This window comes from Gymnoscopelus microlampas (genome assembly GCF_963454915.1).
Source record: "Gymnoscopelus microlampas genome assembly, chromosome: 24".
NCBI classification, from domain to species: Eukaryota; Metazoa; Chordata; class Actinopteri; order Myctophiformes; family Myctophidae; genus Gymnoscopelus; species Gymnoscopelus microlampas.
Genome location: NC_139961.1, coordinates 14,065,907 through 14,093,406, shown reverse-complemented (window position 1 = coordinate 14,093,406; position 27,500 = coordinate 14,065,907). Strand labels below are relative to the sequence as shown.

Sequence of the window (27,500 nt, the reverse complement as noted above, 5' to 3'; positions counted from 1 at the left end):
AGTACGCGTTGTACCCGTCAGTCTGTGTCCCTTTTATGCCCATATATGGAGATGTCTGTATGTGTCAGTCCCCTTTGTAGATTATCAATATCTTGTTTTAAATAATCAATTCAATAGATTAGTTGGATTAACTTATTAAACACATGGTGCAGAGTGTTATGTAAATCGTTTCTCAATTATGATAACAGTTATTATGTCTGTTTACTTTTGAGGATGCTAGGGAGGGCCAGGGCCCAGGAAATATCCTAATGTGTACGCACACGCACACACACACACACACACACGCACACACACACACGCACACAACACAATTCTAGTCCTTGGGGGGGGGGGGTACTATGGGGGTCCCCAGCAAAATGTGTTAGTATAGCATCACAATCATTTTAACCACTTTACCTATATTTTATACTTTGGCTATTCAAAAATAGCAGATCTACAAGCTCATAGCGCGTCACTTCGTGCCGCGCTATGAGCTTGTAGATCTGCTATTTTTGAAAAAGTCTTGAAAATCTGTGCAAATCTTTAAATATATATATATATTTTTTTTAACACATTTCTATTGCTTCAGGAGGTCCCTGCCACAAACCATTTTCAGATGGTGTTATCCGTGGCCAATTATATATCAATTTGGGGGTCCATGACATGAGAAAGTATGAGAGCCACTGGTGTATGGATCTGCCTACTGCTGCTAAATATAAGTGGTGCATTTATATATTTATAAGGCGCTTGACAAAGTGCAGTGCATTACACACACACACACACACACACACACACACACACACACACACACACACACACACACACACACACACACACACACACACACACACACACACACACACACACACACACCGACGCCAGAGGAAACCATGCAAGGCACCAACCTGCTCATCGGGAGCAATTAGGAGTTCAGCGTCTTGCTCAAGGACACTTCGACACTTCACACGTTACTGTTCTTTCCCTGAAAGTGCCCTGAAAATACATTTTTTTCCTCCCTGTTCTGCCCTTAAAAAGGCACTGTTTTGGCCCTGAAAAGAAGTTGTCACTACACACCCCCCCGTTTTTCCCTTCAACAGACATCCATATACATGAGAACAAAAGAATGTGTGTTGAAGAAGGTGTCAGACTCATTATGAGGCGAAAGGTGATTTGAAGAGGTCCTTGACCAGTTGCTCAAATTAATTAGCATCATAAAAGCAGTGATCATCAAAATAATTCAGCATTTTAAATGCCCTTCTTTGTCCCTCTTATTGCCCTGGGAATCCCCTGAAAATGTACTGTCTTGGCGATGGCAGGGACATTTGAAGTTTTGAAATGGCACATCTGTATGTCTCTCCTCTCCTCTCCTCTCCTCTCCTCTCCTCTCCTCCCCATTTCATCACCAGAATAGCCTACTACTACATGAGCTGTTTTTTTTCCTCCAGTGTACAGAATGGTCTCAGAATAGATGAGGACAGTTGCAACAGTTAAATGAACTATAGGTCAGTGGTTTTCAACCTTTTTCATATCAAGGTTCATTATTTATTCTGCATTTGAGCCACGGAACCACCGTTTGATGAGATTTAGACTCTCAGACCCAAAACTTAGAATATTTTGTTGTCGTTGGATACGATTTTGTCCACAATTCCATGCTGTTGATGTTGGTACCAATAGGAGAGATGACAGGCAAAACGTTGATCAAAATAACAATTCTTTAATTAAGTAATGCAGATGTTTAACAATAATGTAACTCTTGAGAGCGTAAAATGAAACCAAATGGACCCGTAAGGGTCCATTTGTTTCATTTTACGCTCTCAAGAGTTAAAGATCTATATAAGGGTCCATTTGGCTTCATTTTACGCTCTCAAGAGTTAAAGATCTACTGTATATAAACATTATTATTATGTATAAGGGTCATTTGGTTTCATTTTAGGCTCTAAAGAGTTAAAGATCTATAAGGGTCCATTTGGTTTCATTTTAGGCTCTGAAGAGTTAAAGATCTATATAAGGGTCCATTTGGTTACCAACTCTCCATCATTTAGCTGGGGACCACCTAGAAACTATTCAAGGACCACTGTTGGTCCCCGGACCACTGGTTGAGAACCACTGAACTGGGGCCACTATTTTCGAGTGTTGCCCTGAATCCAGAAAAGGTGTGAGAGCCGACTGGGTTAACCCATTGAGACCTGGAACTGTTTGAGCTAAAAAGCATTATTTTACACTTTGGGCTATTCAAAAATAGCAGATCTACAAGCTCATAGCGCGGCACCGAGTGCCGCGCTACAAGCTTGTAGATCTGCTATTTTGAAAATGTGTGCAAATCTTTGAATATATATATTTTCGCGAACATTTTTAACTCAATCTTTGCCTCTTGGGGTCCCTGGAACAAAATATTTTGATCGGGGTCCGCGGCCAAATATATATAATTTTGGGGGTCCTTGACATGAAAAAGATTGAGCACCACTGATATAGAAACATACGTTTTTCAGAAAAGTTGAGATTTAGGATGTATGTGTACGTGTAGAATCGGCTCCAGGTCTCAATGGGTTAATAGTCCGCTGAAGCTGCTCTCAGTCAGCGGGGGGGACACGGCAGAACAACTGTGACAATAATGACACAGTATACTGTAGATGGTTCAGCTGACCCAGGGGGGCCACAGGGTCCCGTTCACTGGACATGGACACTCAAGCCGTGGCCCCTATCGATCCACACACTGGCTCCTTGTGTGGCTGACGGACAGAGAGAGAGAGAGAGAGATAGATTGAGAAGAGAGTATAGTGGAGGGAGGGAGAGAATAGGTGAGAGGTGAAGAGACTGTTTTGAAGCTATCACAATGAAACGTCTCACTTAAAATCATGTTGAGAAAAAAGAGACGGAGAGTGAGGTGTGTGTGTGTGGTGGTATCAGAGAGAGAGAGAGAGAGAGAGAGAGAGAGAGAGAGAGAGAGAGAGAGAGAGAGAGAGAGAGAGAGAGAGAGAGAGAGAGAGAGAGAGAGAGAGAGAGAGAGAGAGAGAGAGAGAGAGAGAGAGAGAGAGAGAGAGAGAGAGAGAGAGAGAGAGAGAGAATAGGGGAGACACTATTTGAGGAAGGCAGAGAAAGATTGATGAGAGAGAGGAGGAGGAGAGTGAGATGGAAGGAGATAGGCAGAAAAGGGCGCAAAGAAAGAGGGAGTTTGAGAGAGAGAGAGAGAAAGAGAAAGCAGGGTGACGGGGACTGTCAAGTCACTCATTCTTTCACTGAGCTGCTATTGTAGACCGATACAGCAGACAGTCTACCATACAGCAAGCTAGACCAGTGGTTCTCAAACTTTTTCATGTCAAGGACCCCCAAAATGATATGTATATGGCCGCGCCGGACCCCCATCTCAAAATATTTTTGTTCCAGGGACCCCCCCAGATTTGAGTCGAACAAAACATAGCCAAGGATTTGGACACATTTTTCACGATAAAAAAATAAATAGCAGATCTACAACCCTTGTATATCTGCTATTTTTGAATAGCCAAAGTATAAAAGGTGGTCAAAATTGTGATGCTATAGCACATTTTTGCTGGGGACCCGCTGGTACCCCCCTCCCCCAGGGGCCCCTGGGGGTCCCCGGACCCCACTTTGAGAACCGATGATGCTATGGCCCACGCAGTCAGTTAGCCCGGGGTTGGTTGGCTGGCTTTGGATGTAAGTGAAATGCACCCCTGGCGTTTGAGTGGTGTTGTAGGGTGTTGTGTGAAGGAAAATATTGAGCTCTCTCTCCCTCCCGATTCTCTGCCAGTTAACCCGTTCAATCCGGGAACGCATCTGTGTAACTTTATAGATTTCTTTGGCTATTCAAAAAAATAGCAGATATACAAGCTCATACCGAGTGCCGCGCTATGAGCTTGTAGATATGCTAATTTATTTTTAAATCGTGAACATTTCTGCAAATCTTTGAATATATATGTTTCTAAGGCAAACATTCGTAACTCAAATCTTTGCTTCTGGAGGTTCTACAAATGTCTTCTAAATCCTAACAGTTTTTTCTTCTTTTTTTAAACGTATGTTGCTATATCAGTGGTTCTCAAACTTCTTTCATGTCAAGGACCCCCAAAATGATATGTATTTGGCCGCAGACCCCCATCTGAAAATATTTAGTTCTCCCCCCCCCCCCAGAAGCAAAGATTTGAGCTACAAATGTTCGTTTGAAAAAAATATATATATTCAAATATTTGGCAAAAAAAAATCAAGATAAAAAAAAATTTGCAGATCTACAAGCTCATGAGCTTGTATGTCTGCTATTTTTGAATAGCCAAATAAATCTATTAAAAAATGACACAGTCTATATGCGTTCCCCCGTCCTTACTGGATTAAATGGCTCCATAGAATGGCTGTTATTTCTGCCTGGGCTCCGCGTCGCTCTATCGGTCACCGTGCGGCGCTCATGGCGACGCTCCTCTCCCTCACAACGACATGATGTGATTAGGGACGACGGTGAAATGTCAGGGAGAAGAGCGGGAAACCACACCGACACATGCAGGAGGAGGAGGAGGGGGGAAACAAGTGAGGGATGAATGAATATATAAGGTTAGGTTATTAATGCAGAGAGAGGGGGAGAGAGGACACACATTACAGCGGACCATTACAGCAAAGGCAGAAACACCGTAAACACAGGCTAAACACGCACAACTTCAGCAGAGAAGCATGTGTTGTTTGATATCGTCTTTGTTACTTTTTTTTCTGCCATGGGCGCCCGCCACTGGCCTAGCGGTCCAGGCGCATACCACATATAGGCTCTAATGCCGCCACCGACAGCGTGTCGCCGTTCGAAGCCCGCTCCCGACAACCTTTGCTGCGTGTCACTCCCCGTTTCTCTCTCTCCCTGTTTCTTGTCATTCTCTACTCAATAACGGCAGAAAGGCCCCAAAAAATATCTTAGAAAAAAAGTTTTCTGCCCAACAGCAACGACACGCTATATTTATCTTGGTTCCTGACTCAATATGGCCACCATGGAGATGATAACAGGGTCCCAGTAGACGGTGCCGGCTCAGTGCCGGTTCACTGCCGGTTCACTGCTCCAATACTTGTTCACATTGTTGTTTATTTAGGTTTGTTTGGCTCGAGCACAAAATGCTAAGAGAGATCTTCAGAGAGCGTGTTGCTTAGCCCATTAAGACCAGGAAAGCAGCATCATCTGTGTCATTTTAAGATTTCTTTGGCTATTCTTCAAAAATAGCAGATCTGCAAGCTCATAGCGCGGCACCGAGTGCCGCGCTATGAGCTTGTAGATATGCTATTTTTGAAAAATCTTGAAAATGTGTGCAAATCTTGGAATATATATATATTTTTAAGCAAACGTTTGTAAAATATTTAGTTCCAGGGACCCCCAGAAGCAAAGATTTGAGTCCACTTTAAAAAAATATATCAAATATTTGCACACATTTTCAGGATTAAAAAAATAGCACATCTACAAGCTCATACAAGCTATGAGCTTGTATATCTGCTATTTTTGAATAGCCAAATAATTCTAAAATGATGCGGATGCTTTCCCGGTTTTAATGGGTTAGAGAAGCAAACGTTTTACCACGGTATCCCTATTCTCTCCGCAGCACTTAAATTGTTTTCTCTCTGCACTCCACTTATGTGATCGTTTCGCCCTGTCGTCATCGACTAGGATTCGTGCCATTAACTCTGATCTCGCACTCACTTGTATAAAGCCTCTCCGGATAAGAGCGTCTCGCTAAACGCCCCTAAATTGTAATTGTAAATTGCCTCGACTTTTAAGCGTTTAAGAAGACAACAGAGTGTTCTGGGAGAGGAGACCTGAAATTTGGATGCATCGTTAGGAGAGAAGACAGGGGATTTCTTTATTTTTTTTTGGGAGGGGGGGTTGTCGTGTCTATACCAGTGGTTCTCAAAGTGAGGTCCGGGGAACCCCAGGGGTCCTTGGGGGGGGGGGGGCAGCTAAATTGGCTGTTCAAAAATAGCAGCTATATACTGTACAAGCTTGCAGCACGTCACTTAACATTTCTTTTAACACAAATTGTCTCTTCTGGGGTCCCTGGCATTTTCAGATTGGGGGGGGGGGGGGGGGGGCGGGTGGTCCGCTGGCAAAATACATATCATTTGGGGGGGGGGGGGAATCATTGAGAACTTGTAGAATCGGCCTCTGGTCTTAACGGGTCAAGCGTTAAAAAGACAAACACAGTTGTTCAGAGGAAGACCACCTGAAATTGGATGCATCGTTAAGGAGGAGGAAGACGGGAGATTTCTTTCTTTCTTTCTTTCTCGGGTTGTCGTGTCTGTATGCCAACCTGCCCACTAACAGACACATCCCACCCACCCAGACACCCCTCCTCCTCTCCCTTCCACACACACACGTCCCCTCCACACGTCTCGTGCGTCGTGAGGGGAGGTTTTCAGCTCGTCTCTCGGCTGACAACCTGTCCCCCGCGTGGGGCGGGCGGTGGGTGATGTTTAACCCCCCCTCCCCCCAAAAATAATAATAATGAGGTGTTGGAGCATAATGCAAATGTTCTGTCCTGTGAGTCATCTCGTCGTCGATACAGGCCCCTTTAACCCATTAAGGCCTGAGGTTCCGATTCTACAAAATGTAGAAACAGTTTTTTTTGAAAATATGTCTGTTGCTATGTCACTGGCTCTCAAACTTTTTCATGTCAAGGACCCCAAAATGTATATGTGTTTGGCCGCGGACCCCCATCTCCAAATATTTTGTTCCAGGGACCCCCCAGAAGCAAAGATTTGAGTTACAAATGTTCGCTTTGAAAAATATGATTCAAAGATTTTCCCCAATTTTCTCGATTTTTCAAAAATAGCAGATCTACAAGCTCGTAGCGCGGCACTCGGTGCCGCGCTACGAGCTTGTAGATCTGCTATTTTTTAATGGCCAAAGTGTAAAATAATGCTTTTTAACTCAAATCTAAAAATGACACAGATGACACGTTCCAGGTCTTAATGGGCTAATCAAGCGTAGTATAATTTATTTTCCCATCCGCACCGTTGAAAGGCACAATGAAAATAACCACATCTATGTGTTAAATATGTCCATATTGTATATATATCGCCTATGCTATATATATATATATTCGTATATCAGTGCTGTAGGGCAGAAACTCCATACATCTCTTTTAATGTATTTCTCGTGAATTAATGCCCTACTTCGTCATACGAGAGTGTTGCACAATAGTAGTGAAAATAGCAGATCTACAAGCAATGCGACAGTTTAGGTGTGTGTGTGTGTGTGTTTGCACACGTGTGTGCCACTTCTACATACCATCTCAGAGCTGGGCTATAGGTGCAGGGTTGGAACCTGTCAATGTTTCATTAACGGTTGCAGATAATTAGGTTTTCAAACATATTTTCTTTTGAAAGATTTCTTGTTTTAGTTTTGTTTTAGATGAGAGTGTAGATAGACAGGACAGCGAGTGCAGAGAGGGGAGACACGCGAGACACAATATTTGTCAGATACCAAAAGGTCACCCAAAGAGTCAGACACACTTGCGTCATCGTGTTTACAACAGCTGCTGTATCCAGACTGGAGGCATCAAGTGCAAAACCTAGTCTTTCAACAGCTCTGTTCTATTTTTGACCTGTGGCGGACTACCAGACCACCAGACCACCAGATGAAATGCTTTTTTATTAACTCTTTGACTACCAATGACGAGATTTATCGTCATATTTTGCTAAGGGGCAGCCCGCCAATGACGAGATTTTGTGTTTTCAGTGGTTTTCCACTAGATGGCGCTGTGCCCTAACCTGGGAGTCACCATTTTGACTCCCAGAGAAGCAAAGCAGCAGCAAACCACGTGATCGCGATAACAAGGAAGTTCCTTGTTATTCGATTTGGAAAACTTGCCTCTGTTTCTGTTACTTTTTGGCAAAAAAACAACCTGCATTCAACTGCCTACAACCATGCCTACCCACTTTGAGAGCCACGGGCAGTGGTGAAAGCGGGCCGGAACTACGTTCCGGTAAAAGATTTGGTGGCGGAACGCCGTTCCGTTATGAAAAAGTCAAAGGCAGCTGTGAAAATCCCATATAACCTGCCACAGACCCATGGCCATGTTCAAGAATAAAACATAATCTACTAACGTCAGATTAACATACAGGGCGTCACAACCATTCATTGTGCGTACGACGGGACACTCTCACAGATCCGTGATTTCCCCCCACTGTTTGTCTGACTTCTTTTTTTTTTCTCCCCCCGTTCCGCATAAACTGCTGCTTTCGCGTGAAGTTAAGTAGTTTCAACTAGGCTACCTCGGTACTTCTACTTCCAGTAGTAGGATTTCAAAATAAAACGTGTGTTGAATTGTAACATTACAAGGATAGAGTTTTAAAAAAACTCTTATTCTGAAATGCACATCGTTTTGAAAGGAAAACAGATTTCTTTTCTGGAGGCCACTTGACAGCTTTCTGCTCACGGAACACAGCTCCACTTGACTAACGTGCATCGTCAAAAAGTAAATAACACGGACGTGGGTCATGGGACATTATGGAATATAAAGACTTTGTGGCAAAAGTTCATATTTACAACCATGATCTCTGAAACCAAGACAATGTGGGGCTATGGAACAAAAGTGTGTTCTCTTTCATCTTTGCAGAAGGTGAGTAATTCATCTTATCTAATGCTGACAGTGGTGGAAAGTAACTAAGTACATGTACTCAAATACTGTACTTGAGTATAATTTTAAGGTAATTTTACTTGACTGGAGTATTTCCAATTTGCAATATTTTTATTTCTATTCCAATACATCTCAGAGGCAAATATTATACTTTTACTCCACCTCAATTATTTGAAAACTTTAGTTACTACTGGATTTTAATTATTATGACAAAACATACATATCAGGGGTGCAGCCATGGGTGGGCCCAGGGACGGCGCCAGGAGGGGTTTTGGGGGGGCACAAGCACCCCCTGGCGAAGGCCTAGCCCCCCCAAGCACCCCCTGCCACAAACCCAATTTTTAAGATTTTTTCTATTTATTTATGAGAACGAGAATTAAATAACGTAACCCTAACCTAACCCTAACCCTAAACCTAAAACCGAAATAAAGTAAAGGAAAAAAAGTACCAAAACCCACCCAAACCCGCACATTTTTCGACCCGAAACCGAAAAAAAAGATCGCGCGCACGGGACGCATGCACGCGCGTGCATGCGTCAGTTTCGGCTAGAAATGTCAACCACTTTCACCACTGGCCACGGGTCTAAGCCACAGATTATTAAGACACAAAGCTATACATTCCAGTGGAGCTACACACTCGCAAAACACAAATAAGCTGATTTACATTTGATTTACAACATAAAAGTAGTAATTATGATAATTTGAAAAAAGAAATCTTCCTCGGTACGGTTGAGCATAAATTAGGCGTTATGAAAACACGAGAGAACGTTGCTAGCCTGGAGAGACGTGGGACTCAAAACAAAGGCGTTCCGCTTGGTGGTGACAGAACAACGCCTGCGCTCAGAACACCGATGGCGTCGTCTTTGCAATAAGAATGTTGTTGTTGGGGGTGATAAAAAAAAGATCCAAAAGGGCATCTCAGCCTCTGTGCAGGGAGCTTATCTCCAGGACCAGAACACAAGAGCTGAAGAGGAGAGGTGGCTTTTTCTAATTAACTTAATGAAAGCAGCGAAAACATCTAGTAATGAGTGATTCACGTGTTGCTTCTACTTCTACTTCCATATATTTCAAGGACAAAACAATTGGCAAACACCATCCTAAGTCACGTTCTTTGTTTGTTCCTCATGAATAAGAAGAAATACAATTAAAACTGTGAGGATGAACTTGGAAAGCCCTGAATCAACATCAACATTGTAGAGATTTACAATGCGTTTACAACACACACACACACACACACACACACACACACACACACACACACACACACACACACACACACACACACACACAGTCACGTTTAAGTCCAGTGTTGTTGTTGCTGATGTTGAAAAAGATCCAACAGGGTCTGCCAAGCACCTGTACAGTAGACGTCAACAACAGGTGAGCGTGTCCACCGTAGGTCACTGTTGCTCTAACAGAGGTGAGGGGGTCAGTTATTATGTTCCCCAGAGACCCTCGCTGTCTCCGAGTCAGACCGCACCCGCTCCATAGACACTCCATAGACACTCCACACACAAAGATTGTTCAAGTCCGGCCAGTCCCATGAAACTCCAAAACCCCACGGAGCGAGTGTCAGGTTTCTCACTGGGTTTCCTTTTTGAACCCAAATATGTGGGGCTCTGACTCCCTGGCTTCAGGGACCTTGTGTCTCCTTAGATCAAGGAACAGGAAAGATATAGCCAATATAACATCCCAAAAAACCTTGGCACTGGTACATTCTGAGATTAGCCCTTGGCGGTGGACGTGTTAAGACAAGTACATTTCTGACGGCAGACAGTTTAATTGAGACAATATGCGTCGCGATGCATCACTGCTGCGTGCAGAATGTATACTGTACACTAGGCAGTATAGTGACCAGGATTACTGCATGTTTTTTTGAGGGTACCAATTAACATTGGTTTTACAATGTGAATTGGGGTCCCAGAGGTATAAATGCCACTAGATGGGGGTCCGTAGCCTAATGCATGTCAAACTGGGGGGTCCTTGAAATGAAAATGGTTGAGAATCACTGCTAGAGAGCCGTAAAAACCTTCTCTTATTGGGGTCCCTGGCTTATCTTTTCAAATGGGGGTCCGCGGGGTAATAAGTGTCAATTAGGGGGTCCTTGACATGAAAAAGTTTGAGAACCACTGTTCTAGCTGTGAGGCGACAGCGCTACTGACTGCGCCACCGCGTGAGGACAAAAAGAGGTGTTTTGTCCTCATTTCACCACGACTGACCCGAGGTGTAAAGTCTCCACATCTGATCCGCTGTCAGTCCTGTGTCCTCCCACGGCGGAAGACGAAGAAGATGAAGCAGAGGGGTCAACAGCATACAGACTGTACATGCAGATGGCTGCGATCACCATGGCAGCTCCACACGCAAACTGAAGGTCTATTTGGAAACCAAACAGGTATACCGACATCACCATGGAAACCACAATGGAGAAGGACGAGGCGAACCCTTTGAGGATGTTGTCGGCGTACTTCACCACCACGGCCACCAGGAGGCCCCCGAATGCATGATTGAGAACGGACGTCCACACCATCGGAGTGTAACCGAAGAAGAAACCGTTAGCGGAGACCTGCGCTCCGTCTTTCCAGCAAAGTGCCAGCATGCCGATGGCCGTGCCAAAGAGTCCCATCTGGACGTTCCGGACCCAAAGGGAGGGAGAGGTTCCTTTGAGGATCATCTCAAAGTAGACGCCCGCAAACCCCGACGACAGACAGCTGAACAACACGGCAGCAAATCCCACAACTTGGTTCTGGCTGGATGAATTAAAGCCAAGTTCCATCTGGCCTTGCTGGCGCACCTGTACAACGGCCACCCCGGCAAACAAGATCAGCAGAGAACCCCACTGAACTCTGGACAGAGACCTCTTCAACATCATCACACTGAATAAAGCTGTGGTCAGGATCTTCAGCTGGCAGGTCACCTGGAAGGTGGCGGCAGGCAGGTTGGAAATGGCGACATACTGCAGGTTGTTTTGTAGTGTGTAGAATAGGGACGGGATGGTTAGCTTCAGCGTGTCTCTGTACTGGACTAATACGCTGTCATACAGGAGCAGCACTGTTTGCTTTGGATTACATCTATTCTGCAGGAGGAGGATGAGCAGACAGGCCAGAAGTTTGAGGATCTCTGCCATGACCACGGCTGAGGTTCTGAAGAAACGATCGCCAGGCTGCATGCAGACGTATCGCATGTTGAGGACGATACATGCATTCTGGACCACCAGCAACACCAGGCTGATGTATTTCAACTTCCTGCTGTTAGTTTCTTTGTGGTGTTTGCGGCCTGCCGTTTCTGTGGCCGTTTTCTCTTCTTCCTCGGCCTGGCTCGCCATGTGGACAACAGCCTTCATAGTCTTGGAGAGATCTGTATCGAAGAGTCGAGTCCTGGTGATCACCTGGAGAGCGCTGACTGATTTCTGAAGCCTCTCCAGTGATGCAGTGGGGATTTTACCTTTGATGGTAGGCTATTTTAATGACGTCACATGCACGTCATTAAAACAATAAATCATTGATAAACTGGTGTGAAAGGTGTGAACTTAAGGGTTGTTTAACTGGTTGTTTAACTGGCCATATCCATATTTGGAGTCCCAGTCATGCCCAAATACAGAGTCCCCAGATGTCATACTTAGATGTATCAGTCAGCTCCATATATCGAGTTCTAAGTTAGTTGTACCCAAATATGGGTACAACTAAAATATATTACCCCTAGTACCCCCTCGGGAGTAAGAAATTAGAATGTTATCCAAAAAAGAATTTCAAAATTCTTCTTTTCAATTATTCAATTAACCTACATGAGCAAGATTAAGTCCGTTAAAGGTTCTCAATGTTATTTTTCTCATCATTATGCAGAATGTTCCGTTTTACAATGTAAGGTTTCACAAGTATAAAAAAAATAATCATTTTTTTTATTAAAAATTAAAATATTTTGAAAATAACACATCTACAAGCTCACAATGCTTCGCATCACTTGTGAGCCTGTAGATCGGCTATTTTCAAATAGCAGTGCTTGAGTACATGTACTTTACTTAGTTACTTTCCACCACTGTCAGCACTAGATTAATTACTTACTCACCTTTTGCAAAGATGAGAAAGAGAACACATGTTGTTCCATAGGCCCACATTGTCTTGGTTTCAGAGAGCATGGTGGTAAATATGAACTTTTGCCCCAAAGTCTTTATATTCCATAATGTCCCACATCCGTGTTGTTTACTTTTACTCGTGCATGGGGAACGTAGGCTTGATGTTAGTCAAGGGGCCCCCAAAAATGTGTTTCCTTTCAAAACGATGCGCATTTCCAAATAAGAGTTTTTTTTAATCTATACTTGTAATGTGTTATGTGTATATAGATGTATTGATCATTTCTTTGTTTGTGTATGTTGTTTGTTTTTGTTTTGTATTGTGATTTCGTATCGATACAATAAAAAAAAAAAAAGAAATTCAGGGGGGAGGTGGGGGCCCCCCCCTCCCTCGGGGCTCCACGCAAGTGCGTGGTCTGCCTAGTGCAAATATCCGCCCCTGAGTCCACGACACATTGGGTACACCCAGCCCTCCCCCCACTGAGGATGGAAAATGATATTGTGTGTGTGTGTGTGTGTGTGTGTGTGTGTGTGTGTGTGTGTGTGTGTGTATTACTATACTTGCGAGGACCAAGTATAGTTAGCATTTGAAGAAATATACATTGTGAGGACCGTTTTCCTGGTCCTCACAAGACAAATGGTTGTTTTATAGTTAAAAAAAAACATTTTTTAGAGATACCTTTACAATTAGAAAAACATTCAGGTCAGGATTAGACATTTAGGTGTCTTAGAGGTTAGCTTTAGGGATTGGAATTATCGTTAAACATGATTTATACTTAGTTGTGCGCCAGTGTCATGCACCGAAAAACAGCCGATCTATAAGCTCACAATGCGTCGCGAGCTTATAGATCTGCTGTTTTTCGGCTTTAGGCTTACGGTTAAAAATGGAAAAAATATATATATTTTTAAATGACATTCATAAAATGGCTGTCCTAAAGCGTTGATGTCCTCACAAGTATAGTAATACAAACCTGTGTGTGTGTATGTGTTCAGGGCAAACCACTTAGGTATACTAAGCTCACTGTTTAATGTGTGTTACTGTTTTGGAACCAGTCGCTTGGAAACCAACGTCTACATTAGCAACGGAGACCAAATCTAATCAGATGGTGGAGAGAGAGAGAGAGAGAGAGAGAGAGCGAGAGGGAGAGGGTTATTTACAGTATACAGTAACTAACAGCCTTACTGTATGTCAGCCTCAATGTCAATTAGTGGTACACACACACACCTGATACAGCGAGCAGCAACACACACACACACACACACACACACACACACACACACACACACACACACACACACACACACACACACACACACTTCTTTTGGTTGATAAGAAAAGCAATAGAGACAGCGTGACCTCAGAGAGAGAGAGAGAGACAGAGACACAGCAAGAGAGAGAGAGAGATAATGAGACTGAGAGAGTAAGAGAGAGAGAGAGAGAGAGAGAGTAGGATTTCTACTCAGAATTTCCCCTGACTGTTACTATCATGATGCTAATCTATAACCTACTGTTATAAACATAGGGCTGTGTGTGTGTGTGTGTGTGTGTGTGTGTGTGTGTGTGTGTGTGTGTGTGTGTGTGTGTGTGTGTGTGTGTGTGTGTGTGTGTGTGTGTGTGTGTGTGTGTGTGTGTGTGTGTGTGTGTGTGTGTGTGTGTGTGTGTGTGAGAGAAACCGTGAATCCCCTGTATAAAGACTGTGCCTATTCCACAATGTGTTGTTCTGGTAGTGTGTGTGTGTTAATGACATGCCAGCAAAATGATATTCATTCATTTCTGTGGATGTTATTCATTCAATCATGACAGCCCGTGTCCCTTTATTTACATATAAAAGGCTCTTTATGGGAGCACAAAGGAAATCTCAATGAGATATTGCACAATGGTCGTGCGTCGACAGACACAGTATTTTGGTTGACAATTAATTTGTTTTTCGTATTAGTTGTTTGTAGCAGGCGTCTGCCTGGCTGACGACAGAACGTGCAAACATCCACCATCAAAAGCAATAGGAATGACTCGTGGCCAAACGCAATCAATGATTAGCACTTTGTTTAAGCAGTGGTGGTGGTAGGTAAAACCTTGACCACAACGTAGCCCCTATTTTGTGCAAAAGTGTTTAGAAATGTGCAAAGCCTAAAATGAAAATAGTCAAAACTTCACCATTTAATTTATTTTTTGGAAAATAACAAAGCTACAAGCTTTTAAATTGGCTATGTCCGCTATTCACTGCACAACGAAGTATGTAGGGCTCAAAACTAGGAGGGGGGACATTAGCCAAAAAAATAGCGGATCTACAAGCTCACAATGCTGCGCAAAACGACACATTAAAACACGACTAAAACGATGGTTAAAAATGTCTCAAACAGGGGCACGGTGGCGCAGTCTGTAGCGCTCACAGCTAGAAGGTCCTGTGTTCGATTCCCGCCGGGGACGCTGTGGGCGCTGGGGGGGGGGGGGGGCGTGTTCTCTCCTTCGCATCATCAGTGCCCATACCCTAGGTGGGGTTGGTGCGGCGTTTCTGTGTGGAGTTTGTAGGTTCTCCCCGTGTTCCCTAGGGTATATAGGTACCCTCACAAAAAAACATGCCTGACTGGTTTGAATAACGTGTTCCTTCCACGCGCTACGTCCTACCGGGGAAACTCCCCCCCCTGTCAGGTGATAAGAAGCGGCCTGCTCACTCCTCATGCGTTGAAGGAGGCATGAGCTCAGTTTGGGGCTCTCCCCAGGCTGGCAGAGGGAGAGTAGTGCCCAGGATTACAAGCTTAGGCAATTGGCGCTGGGTGAAAAATGGGTTACAAAGTCATGGGACCATTGATACTTTTAAAATCTTATATATTTCAAATTAGGCCTTAGATATTCTATTGTTTAGGTATTCAACTTTGGTAGGTATGGTATTCTTAGAATGTGTTTTTAGGCAGTTGTGTGTTCTCTCTGTTTTTGTCACGTTGTTACTGTGGCGTTTTTATGTGTGGCGACTTACGGATGCGAAATGAGCTTCTAGCCGCTGTAAATGCTGGCATGTTTACATGAGATCATGTTCAGCTGATTGAAGTCACGTTCATGTATTTGAACGTTCATCGATGTGCAATGTCCCGTCTAAAATAAACACATAAAGTAAAGCGAAGGCTTATTTTTGGTGTGGAGACGGAAAAAAGTGGCCAAGGTACTGTGTTGTAACTCAAGTCCAGTTCTCTCAGACTATACAGGACAGGGTTTAAGTGATTGCATGCTGCCAGGCCTAGTATATATTGTTGCTGTCGCGCAGAAAACTCTTATCTCCGCACAGTCTAACTTTTTGTGTTTTTTCGTACATTAACCCATTAAGACCGGGAACACATCTGTGTCATTTTTTAAAAGATTTCGTTGGCTATTCAAAAATAGCAGATATACAAGCTCATAGCTCCCGGTGGTCCTTGGAACTAAATATTTTCAGATGGGGGGGTCCGCCGGCCAAATACATATAATTGTGGGGGTCCTTGACATGAAAAAGTTTGAGAACCACTGATAAATATAGCAACAAAAGTGTTTTTAAAAAAAATAAACCGTTTAGGATTTAAAAGACATTTGCAGAAGAAAAGATTTGAGTCAAAAAATGTTCGCTTTAAAAAAGAAAAATATATTCAAAGATTTCCACACATTTTCACGGTTTTTCAAAAAATAGCAGATCTACAAGCTTATAGCGCTATGAGCTTGTAGATCTGCTATTTTTTAATAGCCGAAGACATCTAAAAATGGCACACAGTATGCGTTCCCCTGTCTTAATGGGTTAAAAGCCCTATTTGATCATCCTACCGTGTCCCACAAAAGCATCAAAAGTGGCAGATCCGCAAAGCTCAAAACACGACGCGTTTCGCGCTTTGCACATCTACTGCTTTCGCTTGTTTTTCCATTTGAATCCCGAAAAGCAACAGTTTCTGGACACATGAGGTTTCCACCCGACTGAGGCGATATTCAGCCTGGTCAGCACGTCAAAGCAAAGAAAGATGGCAGCGGCAGATGCAAGCCCTCCTCCTCCTCCTCCTCCTCCTCCTCCTCCTCCTCGCCATGAAGCACCCAGGAGGAGGATGATTTACGGCCTGTTGATTATCACCCGTGGCCAGATCGAAAGGGATAGCGTTCATATTCATTGAAGTGAGGGGGAGATTCTGATCAGCCCAAATGACTTATTTGTGTCTGCTTCACAGATGAAGAGATCAGCATTCAAAAGGTTTCAGGCAGACCGGCTGTTCAAAACGTAATAATTTCAACGAGAGAGAGAGAGAGAAAGAGAGAGAGATAGTAATTATTGCTGGCCCGGACTGCTGACATAGCGGTCCCGGCGCCTAGGCTGCTATTGACAGCGTGTCGCGGGTTTGAATCCCAATCCCAAGGACCCTTTGCTGCGTGTCACTCCCCATCTCTCTCTCTCCCTACTTCAGTCAGTCAAAAATAGCAGAAAATGTACACTCGTAGATCTGCTAAAACAAAAAAATGATTGTGAACATTTTTGCAAATCTTTGAATATATATGTTTTGAAGCGAACACAAGGGGGGGGGGGGGGGTGGGGGGAGGGGTCGCTGGAACAACATGTTTTGAGTTGGGGGTCCGCGGCCAAATACATATCATTTTCGGGGTCCTTGACATGGAAAAGTTGGTACTCGGTGCCGCGCTGTGAGCTTGTGTATCTGCTATTTTTCAATAGCCCAAAGAAATCTAAAAAATGACACAGATGCGTGCCCGGATTGAATGGGTTAAATCAATGCCCACGTTCATCGTGCGTGCACGCACGCTCATTCATGCACGTTCGTGCACGCACAACATATAGGCGCCCTGGCCTCTGTTACTGATGCCATTTGGGTGAGAGTTGTGGGTTCAAGTTTAACACTTTAACCACCACGCTGTAGCGTTGGTCTATGTCTGGTGACAGTTTCAGGCATTCACTGTATTAGTATTATTGTTGTTGCACTTCTATCTACCAGCTTGTAGATCGGCTATTTTCGCCCACGAAACACCCGCACGCAGCTAACTATGCGTCAGGCTTTGGGTAGGCTGCACTAGCGCTCCTGTGTTCGTGTATAGAGGGGCTGGTGTATAGAGGCGCGGAGAGATTGCGCCTGATCCCATTGGTTCATCGATCTGTCCGTCGGGTACACCGACGCGCTCCTCTAGGCTTTTATTTTTTTTAGCAAAACTAAACAATAAAAGCCTGGAGATCGAGGCTAGGCTTTGGGCTACATTACTAGTTCAACAACATCGTGGGATGGGACTGGAGAGACCTTACACAGGTGTCTTTGCATCTCTGACACGACAATCTTAACACACACACACACACACACACACACACACACACACACACACACACACACACACACACACACACACACACACACACACACACACACACACACACACACACATTATGCACTGCCGGCTGCTGAGGCAAAGATGCTGACATACAAGAGCTGCTAATGGCATAACAAATGCTACACTAGCACCTTTGTGCACGCTTGCCTGTGTGTGTGTGTGTGTGTGTGTGTGTGTGTGTGTGTGTGTGTGTGTGTGTGTGTGTGTGTGTGTGTGTGTGTGTGTGTGTGTGTGTGTGTGTGTGTGTGTGTGTGTGTGTGTGGTGGGTGGGTGGGTGGGTGGGTGGGTGGGTGGGTGGGTGTGTGTGTGTGATGTCTCAAACTATAAGAACTCACGCACAGCCAAATACACATACACAAATGACTACAGTATAGTACTATGGTTTTCACCAACACATGTAGATGTTTGGTGAATGTTCCCTCCAGAATAGGGATGCGATAGGGTTTAAGTAGTGGTTAATTCACGTTCCCTATCCGGCTTCTCAGATGGAGTGTGGTGTTAATCTGGTTTATTCATTGTGTGGCGAAATGGCTTGATAAGAAGGTTTGGTCACTCTGTCTCTAGCCATGGTCTGACCATGGACTGTTAACGGTTAACGCCGTACCCTCCTCTACTCTCCTCTCTCTGTCACCTGTTCCAGATTAGCAAAGTGGGTCTCTGGAGCAGGAAGGATTAACCACGGATTACACACACACACACACACACACACACACACACACACACACACACACACACACACACACACACACACACACACACACACACACACACGCACACACGTGCGCGCATTAACAACTGATTTACACACATACAAACACGCTGACACAACCTGTACACACACACACACATGCTCACATGACAGTATACACACACACACACACACACACACACACACACACACACACACACACACACACACACACACAGTCAGCTGACAGTTTGATGATAGTGAGTGTACTGTACTTCATGTGGAGACATATTGCCACACCTCCAAGACTGTGTGTGTGTGTGTGTGTGTGTGTGTGTGTGTGTGTGTGTGTGTGTGTGCGCGTGTGTGCGTGTGTGCGTGTGTGCGTGTGTGCGTGTGTGCGTGTGTGCGTGTGTGTGTGTGTGTGTGTGTGTGTGTGTGTGTGTGTGTGTGTGTGTGTGTGTGTGCGTGCGTGCGTGCGTGCGTGCGTGCGTGCGTGTGTGTGCACTCACACAATCTCTTCCTCTAGAAAGGAGACAAATGTTTTCACATCAGTATACTTTATTGGACCAGACATCTACAGTATTTATCTATGTGTGTATTAGACCTAGAGGAAATATTGCGGTATTGAATCATGCCATACAATCTTGCCAGATGAATGCTGAACTGTTCGGTGTCCCTATTGCGAGAGAACATGACTATATTCATGGAGCCAACACAAACACTCTTAACCCATTCAATCCGGGAATTATTTTATACTTTGGCTATTCAAAAATAGCAGATAACGAGCTTGTAGATCTGTTTTTTTTTTTTTTTAATCGTTAAAATGTGTGCAAATCTTTGAATATATATGTATTTTTAAAGCGAACATTTTTAAATCTTTGCTTTGATTCTACAGGTGTCTTCTAAATCCGAAAAGTAAAAAAAAATAAAACTTGGTTCTTAAACGTTTTTCATGTCAGGGACCCCCAAAATGATATGCATTTGTCCGCGGACCCCCCACATCTCAAAATGTTTTGTTCCAGGGACCCCCAGAAGCAAAGATTTGAGTTAAGAATGTACATATATATATTCAAAGATCTGCACACATTTCCACGATTTTTTCCCCCCTCCAAAAATAGCAGATCTACAAGCGAGCCGGGGCGCCGGGCGGGGAGGGAGATATTTGTCACTGTACAGTACGTACTCCTACGGGCCATGGGGGTGGCGACAGGAAGTAGGAGGAAGGCTCTACGTCCTCCCGGTGAGGGCTCCTCACTAGGGATGGGTCAGAACAGAGCCATTCAAGGAGAGTTGCGTCGCCTCCGTTCACTTCATCGGGCCAGGTCTTCTACAGAGCCTTCTATTGGCTGACTAGTGACAAAGCCCTGAACAGGAAGTTTACAGAGTGGAGTCTATGAGCGTTTGTCACTATTTCCAGTTTATATGAACCACGTGACCGACGCTGTTACTGCCCCCTCATTGGCGGAACTCTCTAATACAAGGCTTTGGGTTAAAATAATCGAATAATAGTTTTTAGGATCAAAATGGAATATAAAAAAAAAATGCTTAGGCTATAATATTGTCATTCAAGCCCTGGCCATAGTAACACAGTTTTAGAGGATACCTAGTATGGGTGTAATATTTATTTATTCTCTATTCTGCGTTTTACAAAAATAATTTAACCCATTAAGACCTGAAGCAATTTAAAAAAAAAAGAAAAAATCTAAATCCTAACAGTTTTTTGAAAAAGAAAATTAAAAAAAAACAAATTTTCACGATTTTTCAAAAATAGCAGATCTACAAGCTCATTGCGCGGCACTCGGTGCCGCGCTATGAGCTTGTATATCTGCTATTTTTGAATAGCCAAAGAAATCTAAAGTGACACAGATACGTTCTAGGTATTAAAGGGTTAAGGGACTTTTGATATAAAACAAATAACACAAAAATAGGGAATTATAGTTATCGAATTCCATCACTTTTACACATCCCTACTCCTCACTGGCAGGTGAGCCAGTACAACAGCACAGTGACAACACTGAGGAATGTGTGCGGGGGAGGAATCAATTGGCATAATGACTAAATTGGGGAGAAAAATACATTAAAAAAAAAAAGGAAGCTTTCTCAGCTTTCGGTCTCCCCGCCCCCTACTATGCTGTCTGTCTCCCAGCTTCCCTACCGTTTGTCTCTCCTACGCTTTTCCTCTTCCCTCCCAGCCTTCCTAGCGTCTGTCTCCGCCACTACCTGTGTGCCAGAGGGAAGTGGTCCAGTCGAGCTGCTTTAACCCATTAAGACCGGGAACGCATCTGTGTCATTTTAGAGATTTATTTGGCTATTCAAAGATTTGCACACATTTCCCACGATTTCCACGCCAAAAAATAGAAGATCTACAAGCTCATAGCGCGGCACAATGAGCTTGTATATCTGCTATGTTTTGTATATAATATAATATATATATATACTATATATATTATATATCTGCTATATGTTTTTAAGAATCGTGAAAATGTGCACACATCTTTGAATATACATCTTTTTTTTTAAAGCAAACTTTTTTAACTCAAATCTTCTGCTTCTGAGGGTCGTCCCTGGAACAAAATATTTTGAGATGGTGGTCTGCGGCCAAATACATATAATCTTTGTTGTTTGGTTGCCGTAGACCCCTTAACAGACGACGTCACACTGATAAGAGCCAGTATGCGCGCAATGAAACCCATTCTGCCAGGTCTCGCTAGGACGCGCCTTACTAGCCAACACACAAGAGGGGGTTGGGGGGTGTGCTGAAACCAGCGCACCCCGAAACAACAGGTTGAGAATTGATTGCGTGAAACAATCACCTGTGCGTCCAGTATCAATGTTAGTAAACAAATTATTGGTCTATATCTGTGGTGCTCAAACTTTTTCCATGTCAAGGACCCCTAAAAAATTATATGTATTTGGCCCGTGGACCCCCATCTCAAAATATTTTGTTCGAGGGACCCCCCCCAGAAACAAATATTGGAGTTAAAAATGTTCGCTTTAAAAAATTATGTACATTCAAAGATTTGCACACATTTTCACGATTTATTAAAAAAGAAAAAAATAGCAGATCTACAAGCTCATAGCGCGGCACTCGGTGCCGCGCTATGAGCTTGTATATCTGCTATTTTTTTAATAGCCCGAAGAAATCTGAAAAAATGACTACAGATGCGTTTTCCCGCTCTTAATGTGTTAAAAAACAAAACAAACATTGAGCACATATCTTCCAGAGGAGTATAGCAGCGTAGCAGTAGCAGTGTGTGGCTGATAATTGACACTGTGACATGGAGAAGGCTGTAAGCAGCCTCCCGGTTGGCTGCTGTGTGAACCAGCATCCACAACGCACTTTTTATTTGTCAGTTTGTATTTCCGTTGGCATCTTACGCTCTTTTTCTCCGCTGTGCCAGTGTGTGTGTTTTTTTTTTTTTTTTTTTTTTCTGCCAGCCATAATATATCGACGCTGTCGTCGGGCAGAAAAACCTCGCATTTCTATAACCGTTGCTTTTTTCTTTTTAATGTTTTTTCTAAACATGGTGAAAATAGCCGATCTACAGGCTCGCGACGAGTCGCGTTGTGTGAGCTTGTAGATCGTCTATTTGAACTCGGTTTTGCGCGACGCTCTTGTATGATGAAGTAGGGCGTTCATGTACGAAAAAAAAAAACATTAAAACAAGTTGAAATTTTGAGAATTGGAGATGCAAGGTTTTCTGCCCGACGACAACGAACGAAATGCACAGCAGGCACTTGCACTTTAATCCATCCAATCCGGGAACGCATCTCTGTCATTTTAGATGTATTTGACTATTCAAAAATAGCAGATCTACAAGTAGATCTGCAAATTGTTTTTGAAAAATCCAAAATTTGTGAAAATCTTCAAATATATATTCTTATTTTCTTTTTAAGCGAACATTTGTAAAATATTTTTGTTCCAGGGACCCTCCCAGAAGCAAAGATTTGAGAAATGCTTTAAAATATATATTATATATATTCAAACATTTGCACAAATTTCCACAATTTTTCAAAAAATAGCAGATATACAAGCTCATAGCGCGGCACTCGGTGCCGCGCTATGAGCTTGTATATATGCTATTTTTGAATAGCCAAAGAAATCAAAAAATGACACAGACGCTTCCCCGGATTGAATGGGTTAAATTGCAGAACAACAGCCCTGAGAACATTCCCCATGCATAAAAGAAATGTGTCGCCCATTCAAAAAAATACAGTTATTTATTTATGTATTAGAAAACAAAGGAAAGGAGCTCAAACTGTGCTACCGGGGGGTCACAATAACAGACGTTTCGTGAGGTCTCTAAAAGGTCTCCGGGTCTGAGACGTATTTACATTGTATGCAAAATATATATATGCCTATAATATAACAGTAAGCAGTGGTGTAAAGTAACTAAGTACATTTACTCAAGTACTGTACTTAAGTACAATTTTGAGGTACTCTGACTTTACCGGAGTGTTTATCGTCTATACTTTTACTTCTACTCCACCACATCTCAGAGGCAACTATTGTAATGGAGTACAGTACTACAATTATTTGACATCTTTAGATACTTTGCAGTTATAGATATATTACATTATAAAACATACAGTAACCACTTTAGCTCTATTTTATACCCAGGCTATTTTCAAACATTTAGTACTTTAAGTACATTTTGATACCGATACTTTTGAACTTTTACTCAAGTAAATTTTGAATTCCGCACTTTTACATGTAACAGAGTACTTCTACATTGCAGTATTGATACTTTTACTTAAGTAAAACATTTGAGTACTTTTTCCACCCCTGACAGCAAGCCAGTGTTTTCAGAAAATGTGTCATAAAAATAGTACCCTCTCTATATGTATTTTTAAATCAGTTTCTCGGTCTGATTGTTGCATCGTGGCTGTATTCAGACAGTACAGTATGCCAGCGGGTTCCAAACGGTGTAGTGAGACTCACTGGTGTGTGAGGCATGTCCACCAGTTTAATGACAACCACACATTATTGCAATATACTGCATAAACTTTACAAAAAGTTATGAAAATTACTATATTTTACTATTTATATTTACTATATATCAGTACTTTGTGTGCACTCAATTCTCAATACAAAGGCCATTTCTATATCCTTAAAGACGGGGTGCCTCGATCTTCAGTGATCCCCCCCCCCCCCCTAAAACATAATCATCAGGTATTATGGTTATACTAGGAGGAAGATTTTTTTTCAAAAAAGTGTACAGAAAGTGTTAAAATTATGTTTTTATGTGGACACGCCTCAAGTTCATTAAGTATACCTGGTTCTCACCTTAGCACCTCCTCCACCACCTTAGCACCACCCACCTGTCCTAGTCCCTCCTCCTCCTCCTCATGCCCACACCTGTTGTGTTATGATAATGAGGGGGAGGGTATCTTTTTACTGTGTCATTAAAGTGCTGTTTTTCTATTGGCATGTTTGATCCTCAAGGTTTCAGCCTCCAGGAAGAAAATAAAAATAGTCAGAGAAGACATAAAACACCATAAAAACACCACCAGGGGGCTTAATGAAGTTCTATCAACCTCATAGACACATGAAAAACAGAAAAAGTGCAAAACCATGGCACCACCTCTTTAAATATATAAATACTAGAGGTGCGGGCCGCTGTGCGGCCCTTCCCTCTACCCGCTGCGCGGGGCTCTCGTCTAGTAAGCTGTAGACGTTCATTGCAACAGCGGTGCGCGGAGGCGAAAACGAAAGCGAAATGTAGCGTTGTCATGACGGAGAGAGCATGGTTGAGTGACTATCAGTTTGTATTGAGAGAGAACGGAGAGAGCACGGTCGAGTGACCCATCAGTTTATATATATATTTTAAGCACCTAGGACCTGGCGTCCCTATTTGGTACCATTGGTGCCATTAGACAGTAGTATTTTAAAGGAGTAGTTCACCCAAAAAAATACTTATTTTTGATCAATTTCACACCCCATGAAGCATTAGGCTGGGCAAGACCTGGGATGTTGGTTGTCTAGGAAGTTGACAACCGGAAATGGTTGAATTTGGCGGAAGTACTGCCCAAGGAAATGACGTTGATGCTTTACAAATCTGTTAACATTCTCCGTGAATGAAACAAGTGTTGTGATTGGTCAAAAAATATCGTTTTGGGGCGAAACGGAAATCCTATCCACTCAGGACTTCCTAGACACTCGCTGCTTTAGGTCGTGACCAGGCTCTTCTTTTCGCAGATGAGTGAGGCTGGGACCGAGGTTAATGAAGCATTGAATTCATGGAGATCTTTTTAGTTTTGGTCGCATTCCTGAGCCAATGATTTGATGACCGGTGGTCTATCCGGTATATATTTACATACTCTGCGGTGTGTATTTCCGGTAGGATTTCCGGTAGGAGACTCAATGGAGACTCTTTGAGTCTCCTACCGGACACATTAGCATCTTTCCGCCGGTCATGAAATGATTGACATAGGAATGCGACAAAAACAAAAAAAATCTCCATGAATTCAATGCTTCATGGGCTGTGTAATTGATAGAAAATATATCCTTTTTTGGGTTAACTACTCCTTTAAAACATTTTTTTTTAAATAGCCAGTTATGAGCTTGTATATATTTTGGCTACTTTTGACACATTTTGAAAATAGAAAAAGTGTGCCAATAATGACATGCGCACAATGGGAATAGGAATAGAAAAGTGGTTTAAGTCTGTCCGTGGGTGTCTATAAATATTTAACTAATGAAAAGTATTAACAAGAACTTATGAATAAATAATAACTACATACTAAATTGGACAATCTTTTTTTCCATTTCCTGGAAAGTAGCGGTTTTGTAAAATACAAGGTTTCTCCCCGACAGCAACAATAAGTATATATATAGCAGTATAGCAGGTGTTTGTCTAACCCATTCAATCCGGGAACGCATCTGTGTCACTTTAGATGTCTTTGGCTATTCAAAAATAGCAGATCTACAAGCTCATCGCTATGAGCTTGTAGCTCTGCTATTAAAATCGTGAAAATGTGTGCACAAATCTTTGAATGTGTTTTTTAACTCAAATCTTTGCTTCTGGGGGTCCCTGGAACAAAATATTTTTAGATGGGGGGGGGGTCCGCGGATAAATACATATCATTTTGGGTGGTCCTTGACACGAAAAACTTTGAGAATCACTGATATTATAGAAACATAAGTAAAAAAAATGAAAATAAAAACTGTTAGGGTTTAGAATACATTGTAGAATCCCCCAGAAGCAAAGATTTGAGTTAAAAAAAAATATATACTGTATTAAAAAATGTGCACACATTTTCACGATTTTTCAACAACAAAAAAAATAGCAGATCTACAAGCTCTTAGCGCGGCACTCGGTGCCGCGCTAAGAGCTTGTAGATCTGCTATTTTTGACTAGCTAAGTATAAAATAATGTAAGTAATAAAAAAAATCTAAAAATGACACGGTATATGCGTTCCCGAAGTGAAAGGGCTAAGCATGAGGGAAATAAGTCTTATATTATGGCAGCTGTAGGCTCTTATGGGCCCTATGGCCAGAACGCTGCGAAATGACAAATGAGCTTCTATAAATAATTCCTATTCGATAACCCATTTACACAACGGCTTCTAAAATAGTTATCGCAGCATAAAGTGCTGCCGGGGTACAAGACTCCAACCATATGGCCCTAATTGAGTACGTGTGTCTCTCTCTCTCTCTCTGTGTGTCATTACTTTGTACATTTAGGTTATTTGTCATATGTCTGCCGTGTGCAATTTCAAAGCCTAAGAGCCAAACAGAAATATAATTTTCAACGACAAAAAAAAACAATTAAATCGTTAATCGCAATTATTTTTAGTGACAATTAATCGTCATGTAAAATGTCATAATCGTGACATGCCCTGTGTGTGTGTGTGTGTGGGTGTGGGTGTGTGTACTTCTATCACTATAATTGTGAGGACCAAAATGTCCCCATAAGTACAGTAGAATTTGGCAAAAAATTATACTTACAATTAGGACATTTTTCAGGTTGGAGTTGGGGTTGGGATTAGTGAGTTGCGTTCACACCGGCAGATACAAAAGATGTAAAGTTACGCAGCATGTTCAGCGTTGTATCTTTGTAGCTGAAGTTGAAACCAGATCAACTCTTTTGTAGCTACGTATCTTTTGTATCAGCTACAAATGTCGATACAATGTGTCTTTGTATCTTCATGTTGAAAGCAGGTAGCTGATATATTGCACTTTTACCTTAGCGCTAGGTATACTCTTAGTTGCTTGCTTTAGAAGAGAATGCACTTAACCCATTAAGACCTGGAACTGTGTCATTTTTAGATTTGAGCTAAAAAGCATTATTTTACACTTTGGGCTATTCAAAAATACCAGATATACAAGCTCATAGCGCGGCACCGAGTGCCGCGCTACGAGCTTGTAGATCTGCTATTTTTGAAAAATCGTGAAAATGTGTGCAAATCTTTGAAATATATATATTTTTAAAGCGAACATTTTTAACTCTTTATCTTTGTTTCTGGGGGGTCCCCGGAACACAATATTTTGATGGGGGTCGGTGGCCAAATACATATTATTTTGGGGGCCCTTGACATGAAAGAGATTGAGCACCACTCCACTGATATAGAAACATATGTTTTTTCAGAATACCGTTGGGATTTAGGAGACATGTAGAATCGGCTTCAGGTCTAAATGGGTTAAAACTTCGGGTGATTAGTAGTTTCCTTGCCTATCTATGTTGAATGCACTTATTGTATGTCGCTTTGGATAAAAGTGTCTGTTAAATGACTGTAATGTAATGCCGGTGTAGTGCGTTGAAAATAGCCTGTGTGCTTTCTTCTGCTTTAGAGTTATAGGGTTACGGTTACC

At 42.6% G+C, this 27,500-nt stretch overlaps 2 protein-coding genes across 7 annotated transcripts in view; one reads left to right on the top strand and one right to left on the bottom strand.

Moving 5' to 3' along the window:
* dmd (dystrophin) overlaps nucleotides 1-27,500 on the top strand; it is a 555,891-nt gene that overhangs the window by 82,701 nt on the left and 445,690 nt on the right. The window lies entirely within an intron of this gene.
* LOC311040990 (UDP-galactose translocator-like) lies at nucleotides 10,791-11,912 on the bottom strand (the record flags this gene model as incomplete). The annotated part of the gene is made up of 1 exon (XM_084051428.1): nucleotides 10,791-11,912. The coding sequence occupies one exon, from the start codon at nucleotides 11,910-11,912 to the stop codon at nucleotides 10,791-10,793; it is 1,122 nt and encodes a 373-aa protein (XP_083907554.1).